General features: G+C 48.8%; 9 protein-coding genes across 9 annotated transcripts; 4 read left to right on the forward strand and 5 right to left on the reverse strand.

Annotated features, from left to right (window-relative positions):
• Window positions 1-426: 426 nt before the first annotated feature.
• FPRO_08700 (uncharacterized protein) lies at window positions 427-1,985 on the forward strand (the record flags this gene model as incomplete). The annotated part of the gene is made up of 2 exons (XM_031222397.1): window positions 427-541; window positions 595-1,985. 2 exons carry the CDS (start codon window positions 427-429, stop codon window positions 1,983-1,985), a joined length of 1,506 nt encoding a protein of 501 aa, XP_031087860.1.
• Window positions 1,986-2,172: 187 nt separating this feature from the next.
• FPRO_08701 (uncharacterized protein) lies at window positions 2,173-3,985 on the reverse strand (the record flags this gene model as incomplete). The annotated part of the gene is made up of 2 exons (XM_031222398.1): window positions 2,173-2,516; window positions 2,581-3,985. The coding sequence occupies 2 exons, from the start codon at window positions 3,983-3,985 to the stop codon at window positions 2,173-2,175; spliced, it is 1,749 nt and encodes a 582-aa protein (XP_031087861.1).
• Window positions 3,986-6,135: 2,150 nt separating this feature from the next.
• On the forward strand, window positions 6,136-8,106 carry FPRO_08702 (uncharacterized protein; the record flags this gene model as incomplete). The annotated part of the gene is made up of 1 exon (XM_031222399.1): window positions 6,136-8,106. One exon carries the CDS (start codon window positions 6,136-6,138, stop codon window positions 8,104-8,106), a length of 1,971 nt encoding a protein of 656 aa, XP_031087862.1.
• A 330-nt stretch (window positions 8,107-8,436) lies between these two features.
• Window positions 8,437-9,861, forward strand: FPRO_08703 (uncharacterized protein; the record flags this gene model as incomplete). The annotated part of the gene is made up of 1 exon (XM_031222400.1): window positions 8,437-9,861. One exon carries the CDS (start codon window positions 8,437-8,439, stop codon window positions 9,859-9,861), a length of 1,425 nt encoding a protein of 474 aa, XP_031087863.1.
• Window positions 9,862-10,077: 216 nt separating this feature from the next.
• On the reverse strand, window positions 10,078-11,802 carry FPRO_08704 (gibberellin cluster-C13-oxidase; the record flags this gene model as incomplete). Its single annotated transcript, XM_031222401.1, has 5 exons — window positions 10,078-10,426; window positions 10,480-10,576; window positions 10,633-10,830; window positions 10,887-11,604; window positions 11,650-11,802. The coding sequence occupies 5 exons, from the start codon at window positions 11,800-11,802 to the stop codon at window positions 10,078-10,080; spliced, it is 1,515 nt and encodes a 504-aa protein (XP_031087864.1).
• A 736-nt stretch (window positions 11,803-12,538) lies between these two features.
• Window positions 12,539-15,601, reverse strand: FPRO_08705 (gibberellin cluster-kaurensynthase; the record flags this gene model as incomplete). The annotated part of the gene is made up of 5 exons (XM_031222402.1): window positions 12,539-14,152; window positions 14,200-14,483; window positions 14,537-14,657; window positions 14,707-15,547; window positions 15,597-15,601. 5 exons carry the CDS (start codon window positions 15,599-15,601, stop codon window positions 12,539-12,541), a joined length of 2,865 nt encoding a protein of 954 aa, XP_031087865.1.
• Window positions 15,602-16,386: 785 nt separating this feature from the next.
• FPRO_08706 (gibberellin cluster-GGPP-synthase) lies at window positions 16,387-17,832 on the forward strand (the record flags this gene model as incomplete). Its single annotated transcript, XM_031222404.1, has 5 exons — window positions 16,387-16,668; window positions 16,720-16,874; window positions 16,922-17,187; window positions 17,242-17,399; window positions 17,512-17,832. 5 exons carry the CDS (start codon window positions 16,387-16,389, stop codon window positions 17,830-17,832), a joined length of 1,182 nt encoding a protein of 393 aa, XP_031087866.1.
• A 1,030-nt stretch (window positions 17,833-18,862) lies between these two features.
• FPRO_08707 (putative gibberellin cluster-C20-oxidase) lies at window positions 18,863-20,778 on the reverse strand (the record flags this gene model as incomplete). Its single annotated transcript, XM_031222405.1, has 6 exons — window positions 18,863-19,245; window positions 19,305-19,355; window positions 19,409-20,023; window positions 20,088-20,310; window positions 20,373-20,543; window positions 20,596-20,778. 6 exons carry the CDS (start codon window positions 20,776-20,778, stop codon window positions 18,863-18,865), a joined length of 1,626 nt encoding a protein of 541 aa, XP_031087867.1.
• A 1,727-nt stretch (window positions 20,779-22,505) lies between these two features.
• FPRO_08708 (putative gibberellin cluster-GA14-synthase) lies at window positions 22,506-24,246 on the reverse strand (the record flags this gene model as incomplete). Its single annotated transcript, XM_031222406.1, has 4 exons — window positions 22,506-22,927; window positions 22,983-23,588; window positions 23,642-23,813; window positions 23,866-24,246. The coding sequence occupies 4 exons, from the start codon at window positions 24,244-24,246 to the stop codon at window positions 22,506-22,508; spliced, it is 1,581 nt and encodes a 526-aa protein (XP_031087868.1).
• Between the last annotated feature and the right edge of the window lie 703 nt (window positions 24,247-24,949).

Consider the following 24,949-nt stretch of genomic DNA (forward strand, 5'->3'; position numbering starts at 1 on the left):
CAATTTGTGAGATTGGTTAAGTTTAGGGTAGACAAGTTGCAATCTTGACTCTTCCCATTACTGTTTACAGCCAAATCAAAAGGATAGAGATTATGAGCCTAGTGGTATTCAGTCTGATTAATATAAATCACATAAGAAATTTACTTAAAACCCGAAACCATTTAGGAGTTAGCTCTTAAACCCGCTACTTTCACCTATTGACCTGCCGGTTCAACTTGGCCACCTGTTGTACGTCGGAGCTGAGCACGCCACATCCCCACTATTAGGGAGCCTCAACTCCGAACTCCGGGGGTCTTTATAGTTGCGTCATGACCTCAATTGGGTATCCAACAATATAAAACCAGTGGCTTTAACTTCACTTCCTCAAATATGTCAATAACAGATAATCTCCATTAATGACGAATTATATATCAAACATCGTAAACAATGAGTGGAAGAGAATCAGTCGCAGCGGCTCCTTTGCCTGAGCCAGAGCCCTATAGCATCTTCGACAAACGACAAACTGCCTTGATCGTGACAATTGTCTCCATCGCAGCAACATGTAAGTTCCCATCTGATCCTCAATCTCAACCTCTCCCATTAATAAAACCGTAGTCTCAGGTTTCGCGTCAAACATTTATTTCCCCGCCCTCCCAACCATCGCCCGAGACCTCGATGTCTCGATTGAATTGATCAATCTCACTGTGACTTCGTATCTCATCTTCCAAGGGCTTGCTCCCAGTCTCTGGGGCCCGATATCAGATGTAAAAGGACGTCGGGTCGCATACTCGCTCACTTTCATTGTCTTCTTGGGAGCATGTATCGGCCTGGCAGAGGCTAAGAACTACGCCACTATGGTTGTGCTGAGATGTGTTCAGAGCACTGGCAGTGCTAGTACAATTGCTATAGGATCAGGTGTTATCGGGGATATCACAACCCGAGATAATCGCGGTGGCCTCATGGGAATATTCCAGGCAGGGCTGTTGGTGCCCGTGGCAGTTGGCCCGATTATCGGAGGTGCGCTGGCTGGATCCCTTGGTTGGAGATCCATCTTTTGGTTCTTGACCATCTACAGCGGCGTGTTCCTAATTTTCTTGGTTCTCCTATTGCCCGAAACTCTGCGGTCTATCGTTGGCAACGGGAGCCGAGAACCCAAGCATGTCATAGCCAAATATCCTCTACGCGTTTATCAGAAAACGACCAAAGTCAAATGGATTCACGACGCAGCCTCTCCATCGCCTATGGAGAAGAAACGCATCGATATCACAGGACCCTTCCGCATCCTCGTCAGCAAACAGGCCGCTCCCATCATTGTCTTCCTAGCAGTCTATTATGCGGTTTGGCAAATGAGCATCACGGCTATGTCTAGTCTTTTCGAAGATAAATATGGTCTCACAGAAACTGAGATCGGCCTGACATTCATCGCCAACGGCGTGGGATCCATGGTGGGAACACTGATCACCGGCAAGATACTAAACATGGACTACCGCCGTTTCAAAGCTCGGCATGATGCACGCATTGCGAGCGGTAGCACAGAGAATGATGTTGAAACTGTCAATACGCGAAAGGACCAGGAGAATGACTTCCCACTGGAGACAGCACGCCTTCGTCTCGTCCCCGTCTTTTCCCTCCTTCAATGTGCGTCCATCCTGCTCTTCGGCTGGACCATACAGTATCCCCACCGCGTTCACATTGCCGTTCCAATTATATCGACTTTCATCACAGGTTGGTCTGCCGTTTCCATGCAGTCCGTCATCATGACCTATCTTGTCGATGTATTTCATGACCGCAGCGCCGCTGCCAGCGCGAGCCTGAACCTTGCAAGATGCTTATTCGCCGCAGGAGGCACGAGCTTCGTCATGCCAATGATCAACTCTATTGGCGTAGGCTTAGCCTTTACAGTCTGTGTTACGGTGCAGGGTGTTGCAGTGGTGAGCTTGGCTGTACAGTGGAAGTTTGGCGCAAAATGGAGACGGGAAGCTGAAGATGAGAGGGCGAGGCCTTAGGTGTCTCTGTACAGCGAAGTCGATATATATCAGAGTCAAGAAGGCTGCAGATAAATCTACATATGGTCTCTAGATAAATACACATCCGTCGCTCTGCTTCGCCTCCAAGATCATATTCCCTGTAAGTTGGCTTCGATTTTGCACTCATTGGTAGATCCATGCCAGATCGTGAACACGTTCGTTGGCGTCATTCGCTGTCACTGTCTTCTAAAGTTTCCATCTCGGGAGCATTTTTTCGTGCCAATGGCCACCTTTGACGAACAGATGGCTGGCGTACCCGTCCTGTAGCCTCATCTCCGCGTCCTATAGTCGTGGGTTCATGCTTTACCTCTCGCGTCGAGAGGTTCAGCCCAGGTCGCCTTCTGTCCTGGTTCTCTGGCGCTACGCTATTTTGATATGCCATGACGCTCTCATAAGTAACGCCTGCGGGAGACTTTCTATACCAGCTCGAGATTGGTGCATTATTATCGCCAGCAGCACGGTCTCCGTACAGATTTTCACTTTCATCATCTTCAACCTCGTTTCCAAGCCCTGTATTCAGTCTGATTAGTAGGGGAAAAGAAGAAGAAGAAGAATATTATCAACGATAACTTACCTGCCCCTCTCTTGCGGATAAACCCCCTGATAACGTCCTTGTCCTCAAGATCCTGGTCTTCAAGATCGAGCTTTCGAAAGTGGCAGACTGGAAGCCAATCGACCTTGTGCGGGATTTTCCCAGCCAGGCACATAATTGGATATTCCCTATTATTGGCGTATTTGCCATGTTTCTCATAGCCCTCAGCCCAGTCGTACCTACCGGTGGTCTCGTTCAACTTGTAACAAGCGGGAATATCGACATTGAGGTCTGACTTGGTAACAGATTGTATGTCCATACCATCGCCAGGCCGCGGGAAGAACGGGATGACCAAAAAGGCGTGCAGGCAATAGCCCTTGTCATCGTCACCCCACCAAGCCATGTATATCTCACCAGTCCTGGGAGCTTGTGCCAAGTCCTTGGTAGAAGCATTGCGACGCTCCTTTTTCTTCTCCTGCTCTGCCAAGTAACAATCTGCAGCTTTGTTGTTCAGGGCGAGATCTGCGTCGGTGCACTCCAAGACTTGAGTCCCAAGGGATCTAAGCGCCTGAGTGGCATTCGACTTCTTAGTAGAATGTCCTTTGCCTTTGAGATGACTCATGGCAGCTTGAAGCGGGTTCTCTTTGCAGAAATGTTTCTCATGCTTCTTGCATCCAAAAATATAGAAAATCCCATGGATCTTGACAATTCTGTATTTCCATCGAGCTTTTCCACCTTGATAAACCTCCTCAAAGGTGATTGTTCTTTCCGTAACAGTCTCACTTGAGGCGCTCTGTCGCTGGCGCTTCGCAGGTCGAGACATGGAAGCATTGTCACGTCTCTGATTTGACGGGGTTGTTTGACCAGCCGGTTCAATTCCCACTTGCAGATCGACGTCTGTCGAGAAGCCCCTTGATGGAGTTGCGCTGTGTGTATGCGAAGGGGTCGATCTGGGCTCAATTGTTTTTCGAATGACGGTGGCTCGGGGAAGATTGCCCGGCGATTCGTTAGTCTCATGTGCTCGGTCGTTGGAGATGCCCGATGATTGACTACACCTGGGATCTGAAGTTTGGATAAGATTTTCTGGCGTTTCAGAGGTCTGGTTCGTTCCTCGATCATTCTCGAGGTCAGTATTGGTAGCGAGCTTCTGATAGCCTTCTCTGAATAATCTGGAGTTAAAGAGGTCCAGCTGTTCCTTGCGCTTTGCTTCGGCTGCTTTGTGCTGCTCTTGCACCTCTTCTAAACGATCTCCATACTGGACCAGTTCCCTGCATAGTGCCCTTTTCCTCTCTGGATTCTGTTCACGGCTGTGTCGCTCTTCTGCAGCATCGTAATCGGCCTGAGCACGCGAAATATCCCCCGACGGCGGCACGTCATTGAGCAACGATGCCAAATCATGGATGATCTTTAGGGCAGCGGAGTGTCTTTCGACCAGAGAGTCTCCCATGTTGATCGCGCTTCACGACTAACTTGGTGTAAGTGTGGCAGGTCTCTGGGGCTAGTAGGATAAAACAAATTTATCCCGAACAATACAAGAAAGAACGAGAAGTGAAAGAGGGGAAACGAAATTGAGGGGAACTGATAAAATTGTGATTGACAGGAACTGCACAACCAACAGCAAGAGAAAAGAGATTTAGGTCGCAGCCTGATTCATGTCTTATCCAATCAAGATGTTGTTAGACCAGGGTCGTTCCCGTTTGTCGTCCAACATGTCAAGCAAATAGCCAATGACGAGCCGACTTTCATCCCCCATGCAGCCGCGTATCTATGCCGGTGGCTTGCCCAGGCTTGTTTCCCTGCTGACAGAGAGTTGCCAGTTACTGTACTACACCGTACTTAGAAAGTAAACAGAAAGGAAATAAGGCGGGTATGAGCCTCCTAGGCTCCCGATTGCTTCCGTCACGGATCTTATAGCCGTCTCTCACCCAATTGCCAAACTCTCAAACCAGGTTATCCCCCATCGACCCTCCACCAGATCAAACACCGAATGATAAATTCTTGCAATGGCGTGTTATGGCTTGCCTGGCAACGTCTTAGACTAAGGTTCCTCATTTGTTCACCTGGCTGTTGGTAATGGCCAACCTATCTCAGCGTAGATACGGCTTTACAGCGATTAAACCATGCACTGACAACTTGACAGGGATTATCCATATCTTCTCTTTCCTCTTCGATCTTCCCGCAACAACCAACAAACCGTTTTGGCCTCTACTTAACAGCGAACAACTCCTCCATAAGCCAGTACAAAATCTGTCACTACTGAGGGCCTTTTTTCAAATGATTGGAGCGATATGCTGCATCGGCCGGGAGACGTCCTCCTCCGTTTGCCAACAAGGACCAGAACTCTAATCGTGCCGATTGTAAAAAATAGAACGGTTACTTGCACGGGCATTTTTTGCACGGAGACAGAGTTGCGGTTGGTATTATTAACCGCCAATCCCAGTGTTTGTAGACACAGTGCAAGCTTCAGCATATTGTTCACACGCAATTGGGCTGGCTGCTCTATGCGTTCAACCTTGGACGTTTGGCCTGATGGTGAAGACATTTTGTTCTCCCAAACCCCCTCCAACCTCGAACACCCTGGCTACCTAGATCTGATCTGAGATCGACCGATATGTTATATCCAAAGAGAGAGCGCATTGCGTAACCGACAAGTGTCTATTCCTCTGCTATACTCTTGCGAAAACTACCCTATAAGTTCACTGCTCCTCCACTTAGTGACCCTGCTCTTGCGATAAACGCCCTACAAGTTTACTAGCCCGCAGGTCAATGGCCCCTGTCGTATAGCGAGGTGCGACGCTATCTAGCCACCTAGTAGTTATTAATTATAACCTAATTGCTCTGCCACCAACAGTTACGACTTGGGTAAAACCATCGTAAACTGATAAAAACGACCTAGTCACCTTGCGGCTTATTTTCGCGACCATTTGTGATCTTTGTTGGTCGCCTAGGCCAACTGTCTGCGTTGATGCTGGCAAATGTCCGGGCCCTTCGCTTCCTAAGGCAGCGTGAGGTGGTCGCGAGGACATTCGTCCTGTCCTCTCTGGAACAAGCGTCATCAAATCACCGTCACTCGCCTGCGATGACGAACCTTGGAATTGCGGTTTATTATCGGCGCAGATTTGATGTCAAAATACCGTGACTGACCATTTAGGTAGACTTGTTCCAAGTTCTAATTCGATGGTTCTATCGCCTGTGAGCTGCCCTTGGGTTGTATCCGACAGAATGCGCTTTTGTTAGACTGGTCGGACAGGATCTGGGGATCCGGGGAAGTACCGGTGGTCATACAGAGTTATTAGAATAAGCCTGCGGCCATGAGGCTGAATACCAAACACTTCAGTATCGCAAAGCGGGGTAAGGCATTATCTCACCCCTTCATATCACAGATATGCGCAGAAGCGATATGCCTTGTCAGAGGCAGTGGTCTGCATTGTTATTTATGTCCTTGAAAAATCCCCGTAAAAAAAACCAACTCTCATTCTACACAAGTAAACAAGCAGCTCTCATTGACCCGAGCCACTGAGCCAGCCTGGAACTTATACATATTATATAGCCAGGTGGAATAGCTAATCAGAAGAGTGTCTAAGCAGGTCTATCACCATGTCATCTCGGTCTGCATCTCAAAGAGAGCCTATCAGCGCATCGGAGATCTTCCCAAGCGTGGACACTCAAGCTCTTGAAGTACCTCCTGGTATACCAAAATTAGCATACCAGAGTCTCACAAACCCCACCGGCTTTCGCCTGCTGCAGATTCTATCTGACGGAGGCCAAGATATCCTTCGCTGCAAGATGTTCGATGCTGATCTCGCTGCCCAAGAACCACCCCGCTATATCGCATTGTCCTATACATGGCATGAGGAGAGCCTGCCCAAGACATTCCGGCCTGTATTGATCAACGACAAGTATCTCAACGTCAGCCTGAATCTCTGGAACTTTCTTCAAAATTACCGCGAAACAGCCGGCGAGCGCATCATCTGGATTGATCAGATATGCATCAACCAAGACGACACGGACGAGTGCGTTCAGCAGATAGGACAGATGTGTGAGATTTATCAGCGTGCTTCTATGGATCTCTTTTGGATTGGTGAGCCGGGAGAGAATGCGGAGGCAGTGTTGGATCTTCTGTCATCGTTGAATCGCCTGGAGACGTATCTCCTTGAGTCTGAAGGTTCTCGCCCTGGGATAAGCGCTTTACTCGACCCGACTTTCATGAGGGCAGTCGGCCTACCAGAGTATGATAATCCAGTATGGGGCTCTGTCATGCAATTCATCTCACGAACAGCCTTCCAGCGAGCCTGGATAATCCAGGAAGTCGCAGTCTCACGGAAGACAGCTATATTCTGTGGTCTCTTGATGCTACCATTTGATGTTGTAGGGAGAGCTGCGGCCTTCCTCGTTGAGAGCTCATGGATTAAAGTCTTCCACGAGATGTACCACGTCTCCGGTGCAGCGGGTTTTATTACGGGCATGATGAATTGTCGTGTGCGACATCAGGATGGAGAACATCAGAGCCTAGATCTTTTACTAGCATCGACTCGACGGTTCAAAGCTACGAAGCCAGTGGACAAGATATTCGCATTGATAAATCTAGCTGAGAGCGGTAGAAAAGAAAGGTTACCACCGGCCCTTAGACCAGACTATCGAAAGTCTGTTGTCGAAGTCTTTCGAGACGTTACTCTTTATCTCATCCGCCAAGGCTCTCTCGACATCCTTTCTGGTGTCGAAGATGTGAAGTTTCGGCAGATTCATCAGCTTCCAAGTTGGGTTCCAGACTATAGCGTGCATCAGGTTGCCTCCATTCTCTGTATGCCACCGCGCCCTGGATGGATGACCTTGTACGCCGCTGCGGTACGACGAGACGTCAGTGTTCAGCATTCCCCTACGGACCCGAACATCCTGACGTTGTCAGCGTACAAAGTTGACACGATATCCAAGATAGGTTTAATAGCAGAGGAGTCCATCTATCTTACTCTGGAGAAGTGGGCGAGTATGGTCGATTTTAGTGCCGCATACCCAATCGTCAATGGAAAGGCCTGTTCAATGATTGACGCCTTCTGGCGCACGCTAATCGGGAATATCGGCCTGGGAATAGACCGCTACCCAGTCAGTGAAGATTGGTTACACAAGTTTGCTGCGTTTTCCTTGCAAGCTCGGGAGGAACTCCAGCAAAACATGTCGACTTCCTCCGTTGTTCCGAAGGCAGCTGGGGAGAGTCCGAGTTTTACACCAGGTATTGACTCGATTCTTCGCCTATTAAAGGATCAATATCACGGGAATGACTATCCGGATCAAGATGGTGGTCTCTACGAGAGTACTATGCACCATGTGTCTTGGTACAGAAGACTATTTCGTACGAATGAGGGATACTTTGGTCTCGCGCATCCGTCCTCTCAACCAGGCGACGAAGTGGTTCTTCTTTCTGGCGGTCGCGTACCTTTCGTGGTAAGGAGAGTGATCGCGGAAAGACGAGAGTGTTACTCCGTCGTTGGGGAAACTTATGTGCATGGAATCATGGATGGGGAACTCTTAGGTGCGACAGATGGAAAGTGGGAAGACTTACATTTCGAGTAACGAGAAACATCGCTCTAAGAATTCAATGCTCTTATCTATCTCTGTTGGGCGCACTCCTCAGCCTCATTTTGTAATATCAGCACTACCGTAGAGAGTGGCGGTGTGCACCTGCATAAGACCTGCGGGTCACTGTCACTAAGAATTGCAGTCGGGAATAACTCTTGGTTGCTTATTACCTGACCGCCATGTTTATATAATCGCGTTGAATTCATCCTACAGGCCATTCAGCAAATGCAACTTCGACCTTTAAAATTCCAACAACACACGCTGCCAAACTGTTTATCGCCACTCTTCTACTTTTGTGTCGGTGTCGTTGGCGATCAGATAAAAATGGAATGCCGAACACTGGATATCTGGGACCAAATAGCACCAAGAGCATATATACGCCTATGGTATTGTCTACCTTACCGAGAAACCACGGAACTCGATTGCCTCAAGCAACATTTCACGGCAACCTTATCAGAATTATCGAAAAGGTTTCCGGATTTGAAGGGTAGAATATTTCTCCTGGCGGACCCACCCGGCCATCTGGCCATTAGCACGAGTGGTGTAAACGATATTCCTTTCAAGTTCGAACAGAGGGCTTTGTTCAACTGGACGTACAGTCAGCTCAAGAGTCAAGGCTTTCCAGCCGAAGCATTCGTCGATACATCTTTCGACCTCAGCTATCGACTTGAAGAAGGGGGAGAGGGTATTCCGGCTTTTGAAGTACATGTCCGTCTTATACATGGGGGATTGCTTCTTGGCATCTACGGCCACCATTCTATCTTCGATGCTGACCGTATGGATATTGTCATTAGGTGCTTTGCCGAACTTACCAAGATTACGAAAAAGACGTCGGATATTATAGTTCTAGCCCGTTTGAGTTGCGAATCGCCTGCAGCTGCCCCCAGCCCGCCAGTTGCAGACTTGACCGAGCTACTTTCTCATTGCCCTGAGTATCGCCTGCTTCCATCTCCTCTCGGCCCAACGCAGTTTCGCGCTCTGAAAACAGACCCAGCACCAGAGAACACGGGCTGTATCTTTGTGGTTCGGGAGAAGACTATTCGTGATCTCAAGGACAAACTCGGATACACACGACCCACCGACACGAAACAACAGCCTTCAACATTTACATGTCTCGCTGCCCTTACATGGGCTCATGTCACCAAAGCCCGTATAGACAGCTTGTCATCCGAGACGACTCTTGCCGAAGATGCACGACTTATGGTTTCTGTCGATTGGCGCCGACGTATATCCACCGATGCCATTGGCCCCAGTTCTGGCAACGCCATAGCTCTTCCGATTGCCTCTATTAACAAGTCAACTATTTTAGCCGCATGTAGCGAAGACCATGGAATTGCCTACTCTAGTCTAGCAACTATAGCACGTGCCATCGATGAGGCTATTCGCAGCGTCAACGACGACTTCGTGGCTTGTCGCACTGCTCTGTTTCGCAGGGTCCCAGACCCGCGATTCATAGGGCTTGACTTTGACCTCAGCGATCCACTGGACTTTTACCTCAATACTTGGCGGCACTTTGGTGCTCGGACTCACTGGGACCTACCGGGTCTTGACAAACAAGATGTTGCGATGGGCGTCGCTCCAGATGCTGTGCGCAGAGCACAAGCGGGCTTTGGAACTGGTTCTGGACTGGTGTTGCCAGAAACAGATAGCAGCAAATTTGAGGTGCTGATCACACTGGATGTTGAAGCAATGAAGCACTTGTCTAATAGTCCCAGCTGGCAGCGCTGGGCTGAGACACCAGGGCTTTAGATAATATTGGGGTACTTGCACTTGTTTCAATATCGTTATGTCTCTTTGAAGTTGATGTTTAAAGTACATAGCCACTTCGAAAGCCCTGTTTAACTATCTTGGTGACTATCTAATCTACCCCTTCGGCTTTTCTCTACTGGGTTCTTCTAGGCCACTACGTAGTCTCTTCCAGTATTCCCTCTCAGAGTAAAAGCCCATTTCGTAGTGTCTTCCTATTCATCTCCTTCTTATCTCGAGACAAGCTTTAGTATCTAGTCGAGTCTCCGTCCCGGTACGAAAAAGCTCAGGCCCTGGATCTCCATCTGCGAGTTTGAAGTCATACTTCGTCAACAGTTCTATGAGTATCATCTTGATTTCACATATGGCAAAGAACCTTCCAGGGCATGCATGCTTTCCATGGTTGAAGATCAGATAGTCTGGACCTGTGGTGGCTGCCTGGTGTTGCGACTCCTGTCCCTTGACAGATCGGAGATTCGAGTACCGGAACCCGTCGAATATGAGAGGGGAAGGGTTCTTGAAGTCAGAGCTAAAGCTTGGCGAGAATGTTGGTATCTCTTCTGACATGCTATTGTACAGTCAGTACAGGGACGGAAGGCCAAAGAAAGGGCAAGGAAGTACTGAATTGCGTGGGCGGGGAACGCTATGGACGTCCCTTTCTGTAACTTGATACCGTTTGATAGCGTCATTGACTTCATGACACGTCTACTTGGGGTGACTGAACCCTTCAGTTAGTATCTCATGTATTAACTCGGATGTGTGTTTGAGACCTACCAAAAGATGAAGGGCACCAGCGCTGGACCTCTCTAATGAAGCTATCCAATTTATGGAGCCTAGAAAGAGCCTCTTTGTTGACGCATATGTCTACTGCACCGGCATAAGGTCCAAAGATATCGTGTATCTCGGCCCTCAACGGTTCGATGTATTCCGGCCGCTTAACAAGCTCCCATACTACTTTGGTGAGGGCCATGGCTACCAAGGTAACAAGATCAGAAAAGTAAAACGAATATTGCGGTTTCAATACTTACTAGTAGTGTGGATTGCAGCGAACGAGACCAGCATTTGATCCAGCCCGACTTGCTCGGGGGTTCTAAGTTCCGTAGGTAAATGTCGAAGAAGCCACGAAATAAAGATACCTCGCCCATTAGTCTGATCTGCCAGTGGTGCATCTGCCAAATCTTGCCTTCCATCTTGTAAAACTTGCGAGATCAGAGGAGCCATGATCTCTGATGCGAAGCGTAAATGTCTTCGCACCGAACGGACGCTGGGTAAAAACGGGCCAATAATTGGTCTCAGCACGGGACTCCAGGTGAACAGCTGATCTCGAATTGAGACACATTGAACAGTGTAGCCTATGGTGGCTTGTAGCCAGCCTTCATCGCGACACAAGGGCAGACCAACAAACGCTCTGCCACTCAAAAGTGCCACGGTCCTGAGCATCATCTCGTACAAGCGGACTGAGGACCAATTGCTTGTCCAGGACCACTGCTTGGAGGCATATGCTAGCTCATCCTGGAAGTCCAGTATGATATTGGGCATATTGCGAGTTAAGTCCTGACGAATAGTGGCGGGTATCTCAGGTCTGATGGTAGTGATGTGGGTATACTTGCCCTGAAACTTGTCTTCATGCTCAGCAATGATGGAAATGTATTCATTTGGCTTGTTATGTATTTCATGAAAGACAGACATTGGCAGGATGAGTAGTGGTGGGCGTGATCCAGCCAAGACGAAGGGTGAGTCGCGATACTGCGCTAGTTAGAGACAAGAGAGGCTGGAAATCATGCAACTTACCTGCTGCACCCCCTTGATGAGGTTCTCCTCAAACGAATGTACTTGAGGATCGCCTACCACGGGATACGGTAAGGCCCGTTTACTCAACGACTGCTTGCAGATCCACCAGGCGAGTGCTAGCAGTCCCGTAGCGCTCCAGAGCACGACGAACATGATGACGAAACGCAAAGCGCGTGAGCCAGCGAGCTCCAGGGGATCGATTAACGTGACCAAAGCATTTATCATAGTGTTATGAAATCTCAGAATAGGTTAGATAAAGCTTCAATCGTTGAAAAGTTAGTGACGGGACAATCTTGTTCTCCTATCGAAGGTATGTAGCACAAATGACAAAGGTATTTCCCAGTCCCGGAAACCTGCTATCTTCGCGCCTCACGAACCCGCGTCACGAGGTCCCAGAAGTTCCATGCATTAGTGTTAAGATTCCGCCGCTGTGATGCTAAGGAGATAGGCTGGTTACCCCGAAACGGAATGTAGCTACTAGGTGTGGATGTAGTGGCGTCTAGACCAATGGATATCAGATCATGGAGCGTAGCAAGGATGTACGGACTGTCCTCCGTCCGTGCGAATGTCACCTTGCGTGATGCATAAGAGGACATGACTCGTATACGCGACCCTACACTACGGACACAGATAGCGACTGAAATTTAGTGGTACAATGGCACATGAAGGTCAGATCGGGTTCCCTCACTTGCCGAAAAAAAAGGTGTCATACAGAATGTTGGATCTCTTTACGAGAGGGATAATTACGTATTCGAAGCTTCAAGTATGTCGCTTAGAAAAGGCCTCAATGGATTTCCAGTCTGTTGAGCACTAACTAAACTACGTGAAATCGAGTAAACTCAAGTAAAATCATAGAAACAGGAAAGGTTATGCTTCCAATACTCTTCCATCATTTCATGCTGCTTGAAAGGTCTTTGATCACATAAAGTTGGTCATACAAGTCCGTGACTTCACAGAACAGTTTCACAATCTTGATCTTCCTCACATCCTTGGAACCAGCAGAATCTCCTGCATCATCTCGAGACTGTCTTTCTAGAGCTTCCAGAGCACGATCAAGACAACCCTGCTCATACATAGCTATCTGTGAAAGTCTCTTCTTCCTGTCGTCAATGGTCTGTGATATTCCTTTACACAGCGCGAACTCGGGGAAGTGCATCGAGTTCACATTGCGCTCAACGTTATCGCGAGCTATGGACCCAAAGTCATTGTACATACGACACATATTCGTCGCGTGGCGCATGACAGATGAAATCAGATACTTTTGAGTTGCAGAGGGAAATGCTTCTTTGCCTTGAGGCAGGTTCGCTGACATTAGACAGTTGGAGAAAGCGAATGAGTATGCACAGGCGACATGGCTGCCTCCTATGCTATTCACCCATTGGAAGTATGATTGCTCTGGGGAAGGGAAAACGTTGCTGGAGGCCTGTTGGGAGAAGCGGTTGTTGTCCTCTAGTTGCGTGGCATGGGCGTGCATGAACGTTCTGAACTCTTGGCGAAGAGTGTCTTGATCGGAAGAGCTTGACTTCAGGACATCTTTGTGGTTGAGGACACTCTTGGTAAAGCGAGTAAGAGTGTCCTCGACTTGTTTAATGTTGATGTTGGGTGGCTCGTTCATATGGCCATTTCCATTATGCACAGCACCATTGATCCCGACTGGGTTCACCCTGGTGTCGTCTATGATCTTGTCGATGGTCTGGTGAAGCAATGAGATATCCCCAAATACCGGCCCGGCAATAGCTTCCATGTACTCGTCGGTCTGGTAGCCTAGGAGGGACAAAAACATCATGTCGTACAGCCATCTATTCGATGCAAATGTATGACTTCTGTTGTTGCACCCTACCCAGGTAAACGGTATTATGCTCAAGTACTTGTCTTCCTCTATATTGATGTTGTCCCTTGGGTAAATTGCAACGCGTTGAGTTTTTAAGAGGGGCACAAAGAACGAAGACTCAATGATCGACGCCCTGAGCTCCCAGCCATCCAGTGGTGAGAACAAAGCAGTCTTACGCACAAGCCTTGTGTACTGCTCCAAGTCAGACGATGGAACTGCTGAGGTGATGCTATGGCCAATAGTAGCGGCGGGTACCTCTAGACTTGCTGAACGAAGGGCCGCTAGCTTGTACGCTTCAGCAACAAACCCAACCTCATATGCCGTCTTGGACGTCCAAGTGAGGTCTTGAGAATGGAGGCTGTAGGACTTGAGCCATGAAACGCCACGGCTGATGCAAGTTTGTAGCTTCCCCACCATTTCACTGAAGAAACAGACATGTCGGGCCTGTGCAAGAGCGAGAATGGCGTAGCATGTTTGCTCACGGTATCCTCTCCAAGATCCGTCCTCATCTTGGCTGAGAATGATACGTAGGACAGCCTGGAAGACGGAAAGGCCGATCTTGCACTTGAGGTTCTCATCGAAGAGACTGGAAAGCTCGCCACCATCAATCAGACGAAGTACCTCGGTGAAGGCTTCCACTAGAAGCATAGTTGGGTATAGGTGACTCAAGTTCTAAAAGTGTTAGTGAGTGCTTCTACTAGGTGCGAGGCTAAACACACCCATTTGTCCTTGACGTGATGATCGCTGTCCCACCACCATTGGCATATAAACAAGGTGGTTTTCAGGATTTGGGAATTGTAATCGGATAGTTCTGGCTGCTTCAAGAGACACAGCAACACATGGAGATTGGAAGTCAAGCTGGGGTCACGTTCTGATCCGAACGTGGTGAAGTGGTCTTTGCTTTCAAAGACCTTGATCATGATATCTGGACTGACATGTTGATTAACGAGGCTCAACGCCAGAAGAGCTTTCGCCGTGTCGTCAACATCAGCTGTATGGGGTGCTACATCGTAGTTAGTCTCCATCGTACGCTGATGAAATTGGGGGCATTCTGACCAAAGCCAATTACTCCATTCTCGTCCCTCAATGCGTCGGCAAGGATAGTTGCCAACCCGCGCAAGCCATTGCTATCGATTTGCTTCATAGTGAAGCCACCCTGCAGGAGTGTCGCCAGGATCTATAACCAAACTTAGCAGCTAAACTGTGGAATGAACTACGTTACTCACCCAGCTGCACTCAAAATGTGTTGTAGGAAAGGTGCCCGAGATACCGCCATCTCCATGGCCCGCACCATTTCTCACAATATGTCTCAGATAATCTTCAGCCTCATCGTCCCACTTGGTTGCACCAATTAGGTAGGCAGCTGTCGAGGAAGGTGAAGCCATCATAGAGCCACGGTAAAGATGGTGGGAAAGACGATCAAAGTCAATCTGGCCAAGAAAGGCTTCAAGAGAATGAAGCAGTGAAGACGGCTTGCCGTACACCTTCTTCAGGTCAAAGTTGCCGAGCTTCTCTTCATACATCTTTTCCAAGATGCCTTTGCAAGGGAACTCGAATGATGACTCGCCGAGCTCTTTCTCAAGCGTGGAAAGTAAAGCTGGGACAATCAGCTCGACACCAATGTGGTTAGTCTCCTCAACGTCCCTCCAGACCGCTAGCTGTCGCTTCAGAGAAGCAACTCCGTGCTCGATCCTGGGACCTATCTCGTCTGGGGAGACATCCAGTATCTGCAGTGGCTTTCGTACATGGGACAGGAGCGCAAGCACAGCCGAAGCAGTGTCTAGAATGCCGGCAGTCTGGGTCGTTGGGAGGGCGCCCCAACTACCATCAGCGGCCTGAGTCTTGAGGAGATAGTGGAAGCACTCGGGAAATAGCCAATGCTTGACATTTTCTGTCGTCTTGCGTATCATGGCCACCCAAGCTGTGTCATATACCTGACAGCTGGTGGAACACAGACCGTAGTAGCTATGATGGCTCTTGAAGGCACGGTCCAGTAACGACTTTGCTGCTGAGACCAAGTCATCTCCTGTCTTGAGATACTTGGGGGTACCGTTCTCTATTTTGCCACTTTTATGCGTTAGAATATGCAATAGCAAAAGGTATCTTTCATACATACGGCATCTTGTGTGCTATTCTAGATAAACCTAGAGTGTAAATATATGAAAGAAGATTGTGATTGTTATGTTTGTCTTGCGAGATATCCTCGATTTGTCTCAAACAACTTTACTTTAAGCGAGGAACAAGACCTAGCGGAAAAATAACGACATTTCTCTTCTCTCCAAGGGACACGGCGGAGCCCGTTAGCTTCCATCTTCCCCCGCTGGGATAGAAGTAAGTTTGCAGATTGAAGTCGATTGCGGGCGCCTAGTACATCAGATGTGATATGCTGCAGCCATAGGATGCATATGAATGGCCCTACCCCTGGGGTGACGACAAGTCTGCGAGGTGTATCTTTAAGTCATCCCCCTGTTAACTGGGTGGGTATCTATACATATGCATGCCGAACACCCTTGATATCCTGCAGTAGTGCCAAGGAAAAGATAATACCATAAGTTCGTTCTAATCAAGGTAGTGTTTGCGAGCCCTTGTATCATTCTTTCCACCCGGAGTTATGGACAGATCCGGGGCCGAAAACAAAGTTGATATGACCGCTAATGCTCGAGAATATGCATGTGCCTCTTGAAGGGAAATCCAGCATGCAGTTATAAGACACGAGGACACGGAATGGAATATCCATGTAGGAAAAATAAAGCTTTCTCCATAATATTTTGTATCAGGATATCTCTATATTTCCTTGTCTTGAATGTACCCCCTAGATATTCATGTCACTCTTCGCTCCTGTATCCTTCCTCATAGTCGAATCCTTTTGATATTGCCATACAAACGTATACATCCCAAATATCATCATGGCTGAGCAACAGATCTCCAACCTTCTCTCAATGTTTGATGCTTTCCATACAAACCAAAAGTTGGAGATTTCCGTTCAGGTGACGGATTCCTTCCAGTACAGAGACACTCCTCCAGACTCCTCCTCTTCAGAGGGCGGTTCTTTATCTCGCTATGAGGAACGACGTGTCTCCCTTCCTCTCGCTCGCAATTCACCTTCCCCAGATATAGTGTTCCAGCTATGCTTTTCAACAGCTACGATCTCTGAGCTCAACCACAGATGGAAGTCACAGCGCCTAAAGGTAGGACCAGATTGCCCTCATACCTTGACTAATACTTTCTGACTTGCCCAGGTTGCTGATTCTCCTTACAACTACATCCTGACCCTTCCCTCCAAAGGTATTCGTGGGGCGTTCATTGACTCGCTGAATGTTTGGCTCGATGTCCCGGAAGACAAGGCGCAGGTGATCAAAGATGTGATTGACATGCTCCATAACTCCTCTCTCATGTTTGTATACAAATCCACCGTTGCTGGAGACTCTACTGATATTTCAGAATCGATGACTTCCAAGATGGCTCCCCCCTTCGGCGGGGTAAGCCATCTACACATACTGTTTTCGGCCCAGCCCAAGCAATCAACACAGCAACATACATCATCGTGAAGGCGATCGAGAGAATACAAGAGATAGTCAGTCACGATGCATTGGCAGATATAACCGGCACTATAACCACAATCTTCCAGGGTCAGGCAATGGACCTGTGGTGGACGGCTAACACCATTCTTCAGTCTATCCAAGAGTATCTGCTGATGGTTAATGACAGTGAGGAGCCCCAGTACTTTCTTGTGGATTATTAACCAATTCAACTTTTTGCAGAAACTGGTGCCCTGTTCAGATTGTCACTTGAGCTACTGGCACTTAACTCTGAAGCGCCTATTAGTGACAGCACGCTTGAGTCTCTCAGCAGCGTTGTTTCACTGCTAGGCCAGTATTTCCAGATCAGAGATGATTACATGAATCTGATTGACAACAAGGTTCGATCCCCACAGCCCACTTCTCTTCTCTGGGTTCCAGTAAAGGAGGGCCACCCCTCGGCACTTGACCTATTCTCCACTATGGCCCAGACCCTTTGCTAACCACTCTCAGTATACTGACCAGAAAGGATTTTGCGAGGATCTGGACGAGGGGAAATACTCGTTGACTCTAATCCATGCTCTGCAGACTGACTCCAGCGACCTTCTCATCAACGTCTTATCAATGAGAAGAGTTCAGGGAAAGCTAACGACACAGCAAAAGATGCTGGTTTTGGAAGTGATGAAAACAAACGGGAGCTTAGACTGGACGAGTAAGCTGCTTGGCATGCTGCACACAAGAGTTGTGGCCGAAATTGATAGCCTGGAAATTAGCATGAAGAGGGATAACCCTGCATTGAGGGCCTTGGTGGAACGCCTGAAGCCGGAAACCTAGATTGCCCATATTTGCAGAAGAAGTCTACAGGCCATCTGGGGTCATTTCCTTTCTACAAAGCACAATTTCCAATTCATTTTATGGTGTGTAACTGCTAAACTAGATCATACACTGGGTTTCTGCAACAAACATTCGATGTGATCATTAGCCGAGATGTCAATGAACCTAATTTATTAATTACGTACCTCTAATTCCCAATAGATGGTCTCCTAGCAACAGAACACATAAGTTGCCTTGGCCTCTTTTGGCACACTAAGCTCATCTTGGAGACGTAAACCAAGGCGGTCGGGATTTCGGCAATTGTACCAATCATGACACGTCTTGTAAATACTCACCGGCTCAATGAGAACACCTGAAAGCTAGGAAAGGAGATAATGCAAGCCGGCACATCAGGTGCCGAACTTGGCGCCCATTAATTCGGCACCCATTTCTCTGGAGGTCATGGTGTAGACTCTGCAACGTCAGTCTGCTGCAGCTCTAAACTCTACTGTGCTACATCAACCAACATGCCGCTGTATTCAGACGCGGTAGCGGGTGTGCTAGAGGTGCAGGACGTAAAGGTTGCAAATCCGAATGCAAGCTGAAGTGTGCCATCCCCTGTTCAGCGCGTGGCTGCGTTGCGTCACGCTTGGTTCCCAGAGCGGGAGTTGTCCGAGCACGGAATGATTGCCGCGGGATCTGAGCAGCCGGAGTAACTATGAGGACAGGATTGTGGATCCAGGAGTCCAATAGTATGCGACAATTAATGTAGGTAACTGTGCAAAAGGGAGAGGGGTGGCTTTAAGGCAATGGCTTGAGAGTGTTGCAAGAGGCGCCCTCATCCGGGTGCAGCATATCAATACGAGGAAAATACGAGGGAAATCGCATAGCAAAATAGCATGGTCTCTGTGAGGTCGCGGGATAGGCACAGAGAATTGAACGACTTGATTTCTGAGCTACGTGGGACTTGGGAATCTCAGCAACTTGACATCAATTGGGTACTAACTCAGTAGCTAAAGTAATACGCAAAAGGTTACATTGGCTTCTCGGTTCAAACCGCTTCCAGATCCAACTCAACTGACTGCCGGCGCTTGATCAAAATATCCGTGACTGGACTAGACTTGGCAATCATACCCCTGGTATCAGGCTTCGTCTCCGTGTCAGGGCACAGCTTCCAATCATACTTGACCAAGATGTGGCACAGCGCTACTTTGATCTCATTCGCAGCGAAGAAGCGCCCTGGGCACGAATGCTGACCGTGGCCAAAGCCCATATGGTTTGAGCCAGTTGATACGAGTTGTGCCCCGTGATCTTTACCGGCTTCTGAGCGCATGTTGTAGAAGCGATAGGGATTGTAGACGTCGGGGTTTTCATAGATTTTGGGATCATCTAGTCGTCTATTGTCAACGTTGAGGCGGGTACCCTTTTTTAAGACTAGTTGAAGGAATGGTCAGTCGGACATGTCCATTGAGGCCAGTGGGTAGTTGACTAACTCAAGCCGCTGGAGAGGGTGATGTCTTCGGTCACGTAGCGCCGCATTGTAACTACATTGCGAGTGTCAGTGGTAGTAGATACGATGACGGAGAGAGGTTCGTACCTATGCTACCAGGCTTCATACGCTGAGATTCCTTGATGGCACTGTCAAGGAGCTTCATCTTGAAAAGTGTTGTCTTCTTCCAGCCTTCTTCACGAAGAAGTTGAACAACTTCCTGTCTCAGAGGCTCGATGTATTCAGGGTGGCGACCTAAGTCAATCATTGTTTGCTGAAGGAGGTCATACGTGGTATGGATTGCAAGCAGAGAGAGCGTAAGCTGGAAGATTACCGGGTCGAACGCGGACCCCGAGCCTGCAGCTTCTGCCTCCTGTTCTGACCAGTCAATAGCGTCATGAAACACAGGCAAAGGCTGACCAGCTGCGATGGCGGCTCTTCGAAGCTCACGACGGCGCTCAATCAGGGGCGTAATGATACCGACGGCATCCTTGCGTTCCTGGCGGAGCTTTCTGCATTCAGGGACAAACCAGTGGGCGAGGGGACGGATCGATCGGGGAAACATTCGTAGATTGGTAGATGCAGTGTAGAAGTTTGTGGTGTAGGTCTTTGTGATCTTCAACCACGCTTCGTTGCGGCATAGTTGGTCGCCGAGATAGATTCTGGATGAGATCCGGGCGATGATGTCTAGAATTGCTGGCTTGAGGCGCATCGCTCGCCATTCTGTGTTTTTTTTGGAGGGTAAGTGATGGTTCTGGGGCTCATGTGCGTCGGGGAAGTGACTTACCTGTTGTTTCTCCAAAGTTGAGCGACACCGCGAGGGTCGATTCTCTAGAAAGTGGCTCTATGACAGCGGCTCCCAGTTGTGAGTAGGCTGTCTTGACTCGTTCGCGGTGGAAGAACTTACAGAGATGCTTGGTCAACTGCTTCCGGGCAACTTTCTGTATGAGCTGGTCCTCACGACCTACAAGGGCAACAGTCTCGAATCCAGGTATTCCAGCATGGTTATCCTGTAGCGCAAGGAGGTTCGTTCAGAGGTCAAGAAATCCAGGGTGTTGCTAGTGGTACTTACCTGCATCGCCGCCTTGGAAAAGCTAAGCCTCGGGTCATTCCGAATCTCATCTGCAAACTCAGGAGGGAGGATGAGAACCTCACCCCAGTCTGTGATCAATCTGAAGGGCTCATTAGGGAAGAGGTCTCTCGCTTTGGCGAGGATCTCTCGACTAAGCTTCACAAAACTCCTCTTTGCAAAAGGTCAGTTTCCGTTTAGTTGTCTCGTCAACAGATGGTCAGACCCTGGTTTTACCGGTACCGAACAGTGATTTGGGCGGGTTAGCAAGTGGCACCACTGAGCCCTTGCGCAATTCTGGCCAAGAAAAGCGGATTGCCCATGGGACTAAAGTGCAGATGAATACAGCGATATAGAAGGGCAAAAGCTGGCTACCAGCGTAGCTGGTAATGATGCTAAGGAGACCCATCCTGAGTAGAATGTCTGATTTGTTGAAGAAGGCGTTCACAAACAGGAGTCAAGTCTGATACTCTGTCAGAGGAGGTTGTAATCTCAGTAGAAGACTGGGAGAAATGGATGGACATCAAGAGAGCCCTCACAAGTGAACATTGAAGAGCAGCGATCGACCACCGAGTTCATGGAGCGACGTATAGCATGTCGGCGATATCGCGCAATAGTCCGTCACCTTCTCTATCCGCTTCGGAAGTATGATCCGGACTTAAGAATGACACGGAAGCTGTACTTTCGGCTTTCAGGGAGTGCCCCTCCACAGATAGAAACAGAGCAGGTTACGAGCAAACCCGATGTGCCACGTATCAGATGCTGATGACACAGACAAGTGCCGAAAGTCAATTTATTTCCAAGTTCGATCAAGAAAGATCAGCGAATTGTTGCAGCCAACTTCCAAGAAGAAGGTCTAGGTCACCAATCGATCATGCAAGTTGAAGTGTACTAGTCCCAGGTGTGCCAGCCCCTGGTATGCCAAGCACAGCCTACGGTACTAAGTTTGCGTAATTGAACTCGCTAGGAACAAAGATGCGGAGAAATAATTGTGGTGGAGACGCCGAGCAGAATTCCGCAATGGGGATAGAATACCGGTGTTGTGCCCGACAGATATTACTGTGATAAGGTTGAGGTTTTTTCGACACGTCGATTGCATGCTACGTGATAGTAGCTACAGATCACAAGACATGTACAGCTCTGAAAAGGTGATGGGGCCCTGGGACCTAAACGAGCTGAAACAAGGAAGTGAACGAGATCATAGACGAATCACTTTTGTCGGATTAGAATCGTACTAATATCATTCCTTGTATTTAGGTTACGATTGGCAGATGCAAAATGTCAAAAAGAGAATGATGGCCGATGCACAGGAGAGGCGTGCAGTGCTTAAGTCACATTCCTCATTGGCCTATACAGAGTGGCCTTGCCCGCGGATATGCATAACACCCCCCATCTAGAGATAAGGTTTTGGATAAATGCAGGGTAGGCATGTACATACGTCGTGTGAGCCATCAACTATGGGGTCTTGCTGTAGCATCGGATGCAACATATCCCGCACAAGTCTCCCCAGATAGATAAGATGTTGTGTGACTGTGATGAGATAGCATATCAATGATATATCGAGATAAATAAAGTACGCGTAATTGGTTCGATTGACGGACTATTGATTGATTGATTCATTGATCTGAAACCATCGCTTCTCGCCACTTGGTAAGAAAGATCTCGGCCTACTCGTGGTAACACATTGGTTTTCTCTTTGCTTCTGGACAAGAGAGACTCTATTTGCCTTCTATTCAATATGTCTGATGGACTGTCGTTGCTGTTCTGCCCATATGCACTCGGCACTTAGGGTTCGGACCAGGCGTCAATCATACCCGACCATTGAGGCCTGGGTCTTGATACGGGGAAGCCAGTGGCCTGTTCTATTGGGCCGGCTATGGGCAACGCACTCTAGAGGCGCTACGCTACCGGCCCGTCCCAGGGTCGCATAGACACCTGTCACAGAATGATCAGCGGATCCCGTCGCTTAAGGGGATCCAGAACCGATACTGCACTCTAACTAGACAGGGTAGCGGCTGCAGATGTTTCGGTAGATACGTTTGTGCCGTCACAGCCATAGAATCTCAATAATGCATCCAAAGTCTTCATCCATAGCTCTTACTACAATCTGAACCCTACTCATTCCATCTTATGTACCTAAATCGTATTCTCCTCCTTTCTGCGACGAATGGACAACTTTGCAGTTGGGTTGGCATTCAGGTTGAGGCCATACTTCCTCGGCTCCATGCTCGACCCCTCAACAGGCTTAAAGTCGTACTTGAGCAGAATGTGAGACAGCGCAATCTTGATCTCCTCAGACGCAAAGAACCGGCCGGGACAGGCATGAAGCCCGTACCCAAAACCCATGTGATCCGGGGTTGCGCTCACGAGCTGTGCTTTGCTCTCTTTTCCTGGCTCGCGCCGCATGTTGTAGAAACGGTATCCATCGAACTTCAGAGGATCCTTGTAGTACTCTGGATCCCAGTGCTGGTGGGCTGATACGAGCGTCAGTTTGTTTTTGGGGAGGATGACGCCATCGGATAATTTCACGTCGTGGGTTGTGAAGCGACGCATGCTTGCTGGCAGTATCCGTTAGCGCGTGCTATCACCCCAGGTCAGGGCCGTAATACGTACCAAGGGCTATGGGCTTCAGCCGCTGACTCTCCTTTAAGACGCTATCCATGAGCTTGAGGTTGTACAGCGAGTTCTTTGACCATCCCTGCTTCCCTAAAACCGCAATGACTTCCTCGCGCAAGGGCTCGACCAGCTCCGGGTTCTGTGCAATGTCAAACATGACCTGCGTGAAGAAATCAGTAGTACTATGCAAAGCCGCCACAGAGAGCGAGAGCTGCGCACAAGCAGGGTCGTACACAGCGCCCTTCTCAGTCGCGATGTCATCTAGCCACTGAACAGCATCATTGTAAGTGACTTTCTCTCCAGTTCTCTCAGCCTCGGCCTTCTCTGCGCGTCGCCGCTCAAGAAGCGGGTTGATCAGGTCTTTTGCTTCTTGCACTAGCGCCCGGGACTCTGTGCAGTGCGGCAGAAACCACTGGACTACAGGCCGGAGCCACGCTGGCCAGAGGCGCAGTTCCTCTACTGCGTAGAAGGCGATGACGGCGTAAGTAGACGTAATTCGAAGCCATTGGGGGTTTCGACACATTTCCTCGCCGAGAAATACGCGAGAGGTGACGCGGGCCATGAGCTTTATGTTTGCATCTTTGGCGGTGATGTCGTGCCATTCTGTGACGCTGGTTTAGTTGTTGACTCGCTTGCAAGCAGCGCATGGATCCTACCTGGGCTGTCTGTGTACACGTCTTTCAAAACCAAGGCACACTCTTCAGAGACTGCTCCCGTCACCAGAGTCAACTGATGAGTCAGTTGATGTCGCGCGACGAGCTTCATGATGTGGCTCTCGTTAGTACCCTCTCTGAAACCCTCAAAGCCCGGAAGGTGAGCATAAAACCACTATTCCCAACTGTCAGCTATAATTTCTATTCATGGATTACCAACTCCTCACCTTGAATGCCGCCATGGTGAAGCTAAGCTGTTCGTTATTGCGAACCTCGTAGGCGTACTTTGGCGGCAGAATGTGCAGCTCGCCAACATCGCCCATGATACGGAATGGCTTATCAGGACTCATCTTGAGGCCTTTCTCTAGAAGCTGTCGAGCCCCAAAGGCAAAGTCCCTTTTGGCGCGGACGTCTGAGAGTTCGCCAAACTTTCTGCCGTTGACCATGATCAACGGCTGAGGTTTAAACCATTGGATGCATAGAAGGATGGCGCATGATGCCAACACGAGACATGATGATATGAGGGTTCTTCCACTCATGAAGTCAAGAACAGCATGAGAATGCCTATGGTAGAACTCATGGTAGTAAGGAGAAGAATGGTTCGTCATTTTGTGATAACAGTTCTACGCAAAGTGTGTCAAGGTTGGCGATGAGTTGATGCTCAATGGTGGAGGACTATTCTAAATAGCACATAATTTGTATATCAATCGCTCCAAAAGTAGGTGACTTGGGTCCTTTCGCTTTGGGACCAGGTCCTCTGGAACAAAAGATAAGTCCGCGTGCCAGATGCCGGCACGAATTCCCAAAATAGACCAGATAGTCCGTGTGTCTCCGAGAGCAATTGCACAATCTAGCGTTTGTCGAATGCTGCGTCTCGGCGTTCACATGGATCAGCGCTATGGCCTCGGGCTCGTATAGACGGCACACGCACCCGGCATGACACTCATGCATGCACCTTACTGACATAGCCTCTAGGCGAGTATGCAACCGCATTATCATGAGCGACGAGTCGCAGATGTCTCAGTTTAGTGAGCCGCTAAAGGAGAGGGTGTATAAACACGAACACATTCCCGCTTGAGGAGGGCGTGAAGTAATCGTGGGAACTTTTGGAGGCTTGTGCAGATATATGATACGCGCGAGAGGTGGAAGCAGTTCTGATGGTCTGGAACGTCTGGAAAGCCTGGATTGTTCAACGAGGATATTGATACCGATGCACGGCGGCGAAATGATTGCTGACGATCACTGTCCATGGCCGCATCTGCGAAGACCTTTTGCAACCAATTAGTCAATGCTTCACAGTAACCACCCTGT

Source organism: Fusarium proliferatum (assembly GCF_900067095.1).
Source record: "Fusarium proliferatum ET1 genome assembly, contig: FPRO_scaffold011, whole genome shotgun sequence".
Taxonomy (NCBI): Eukaryota; Fungi; Ascomycota; class Sordariomycetes; order Hypocreales; family Nectriaceae; genus Fusarium; species Fusarium proliferatum.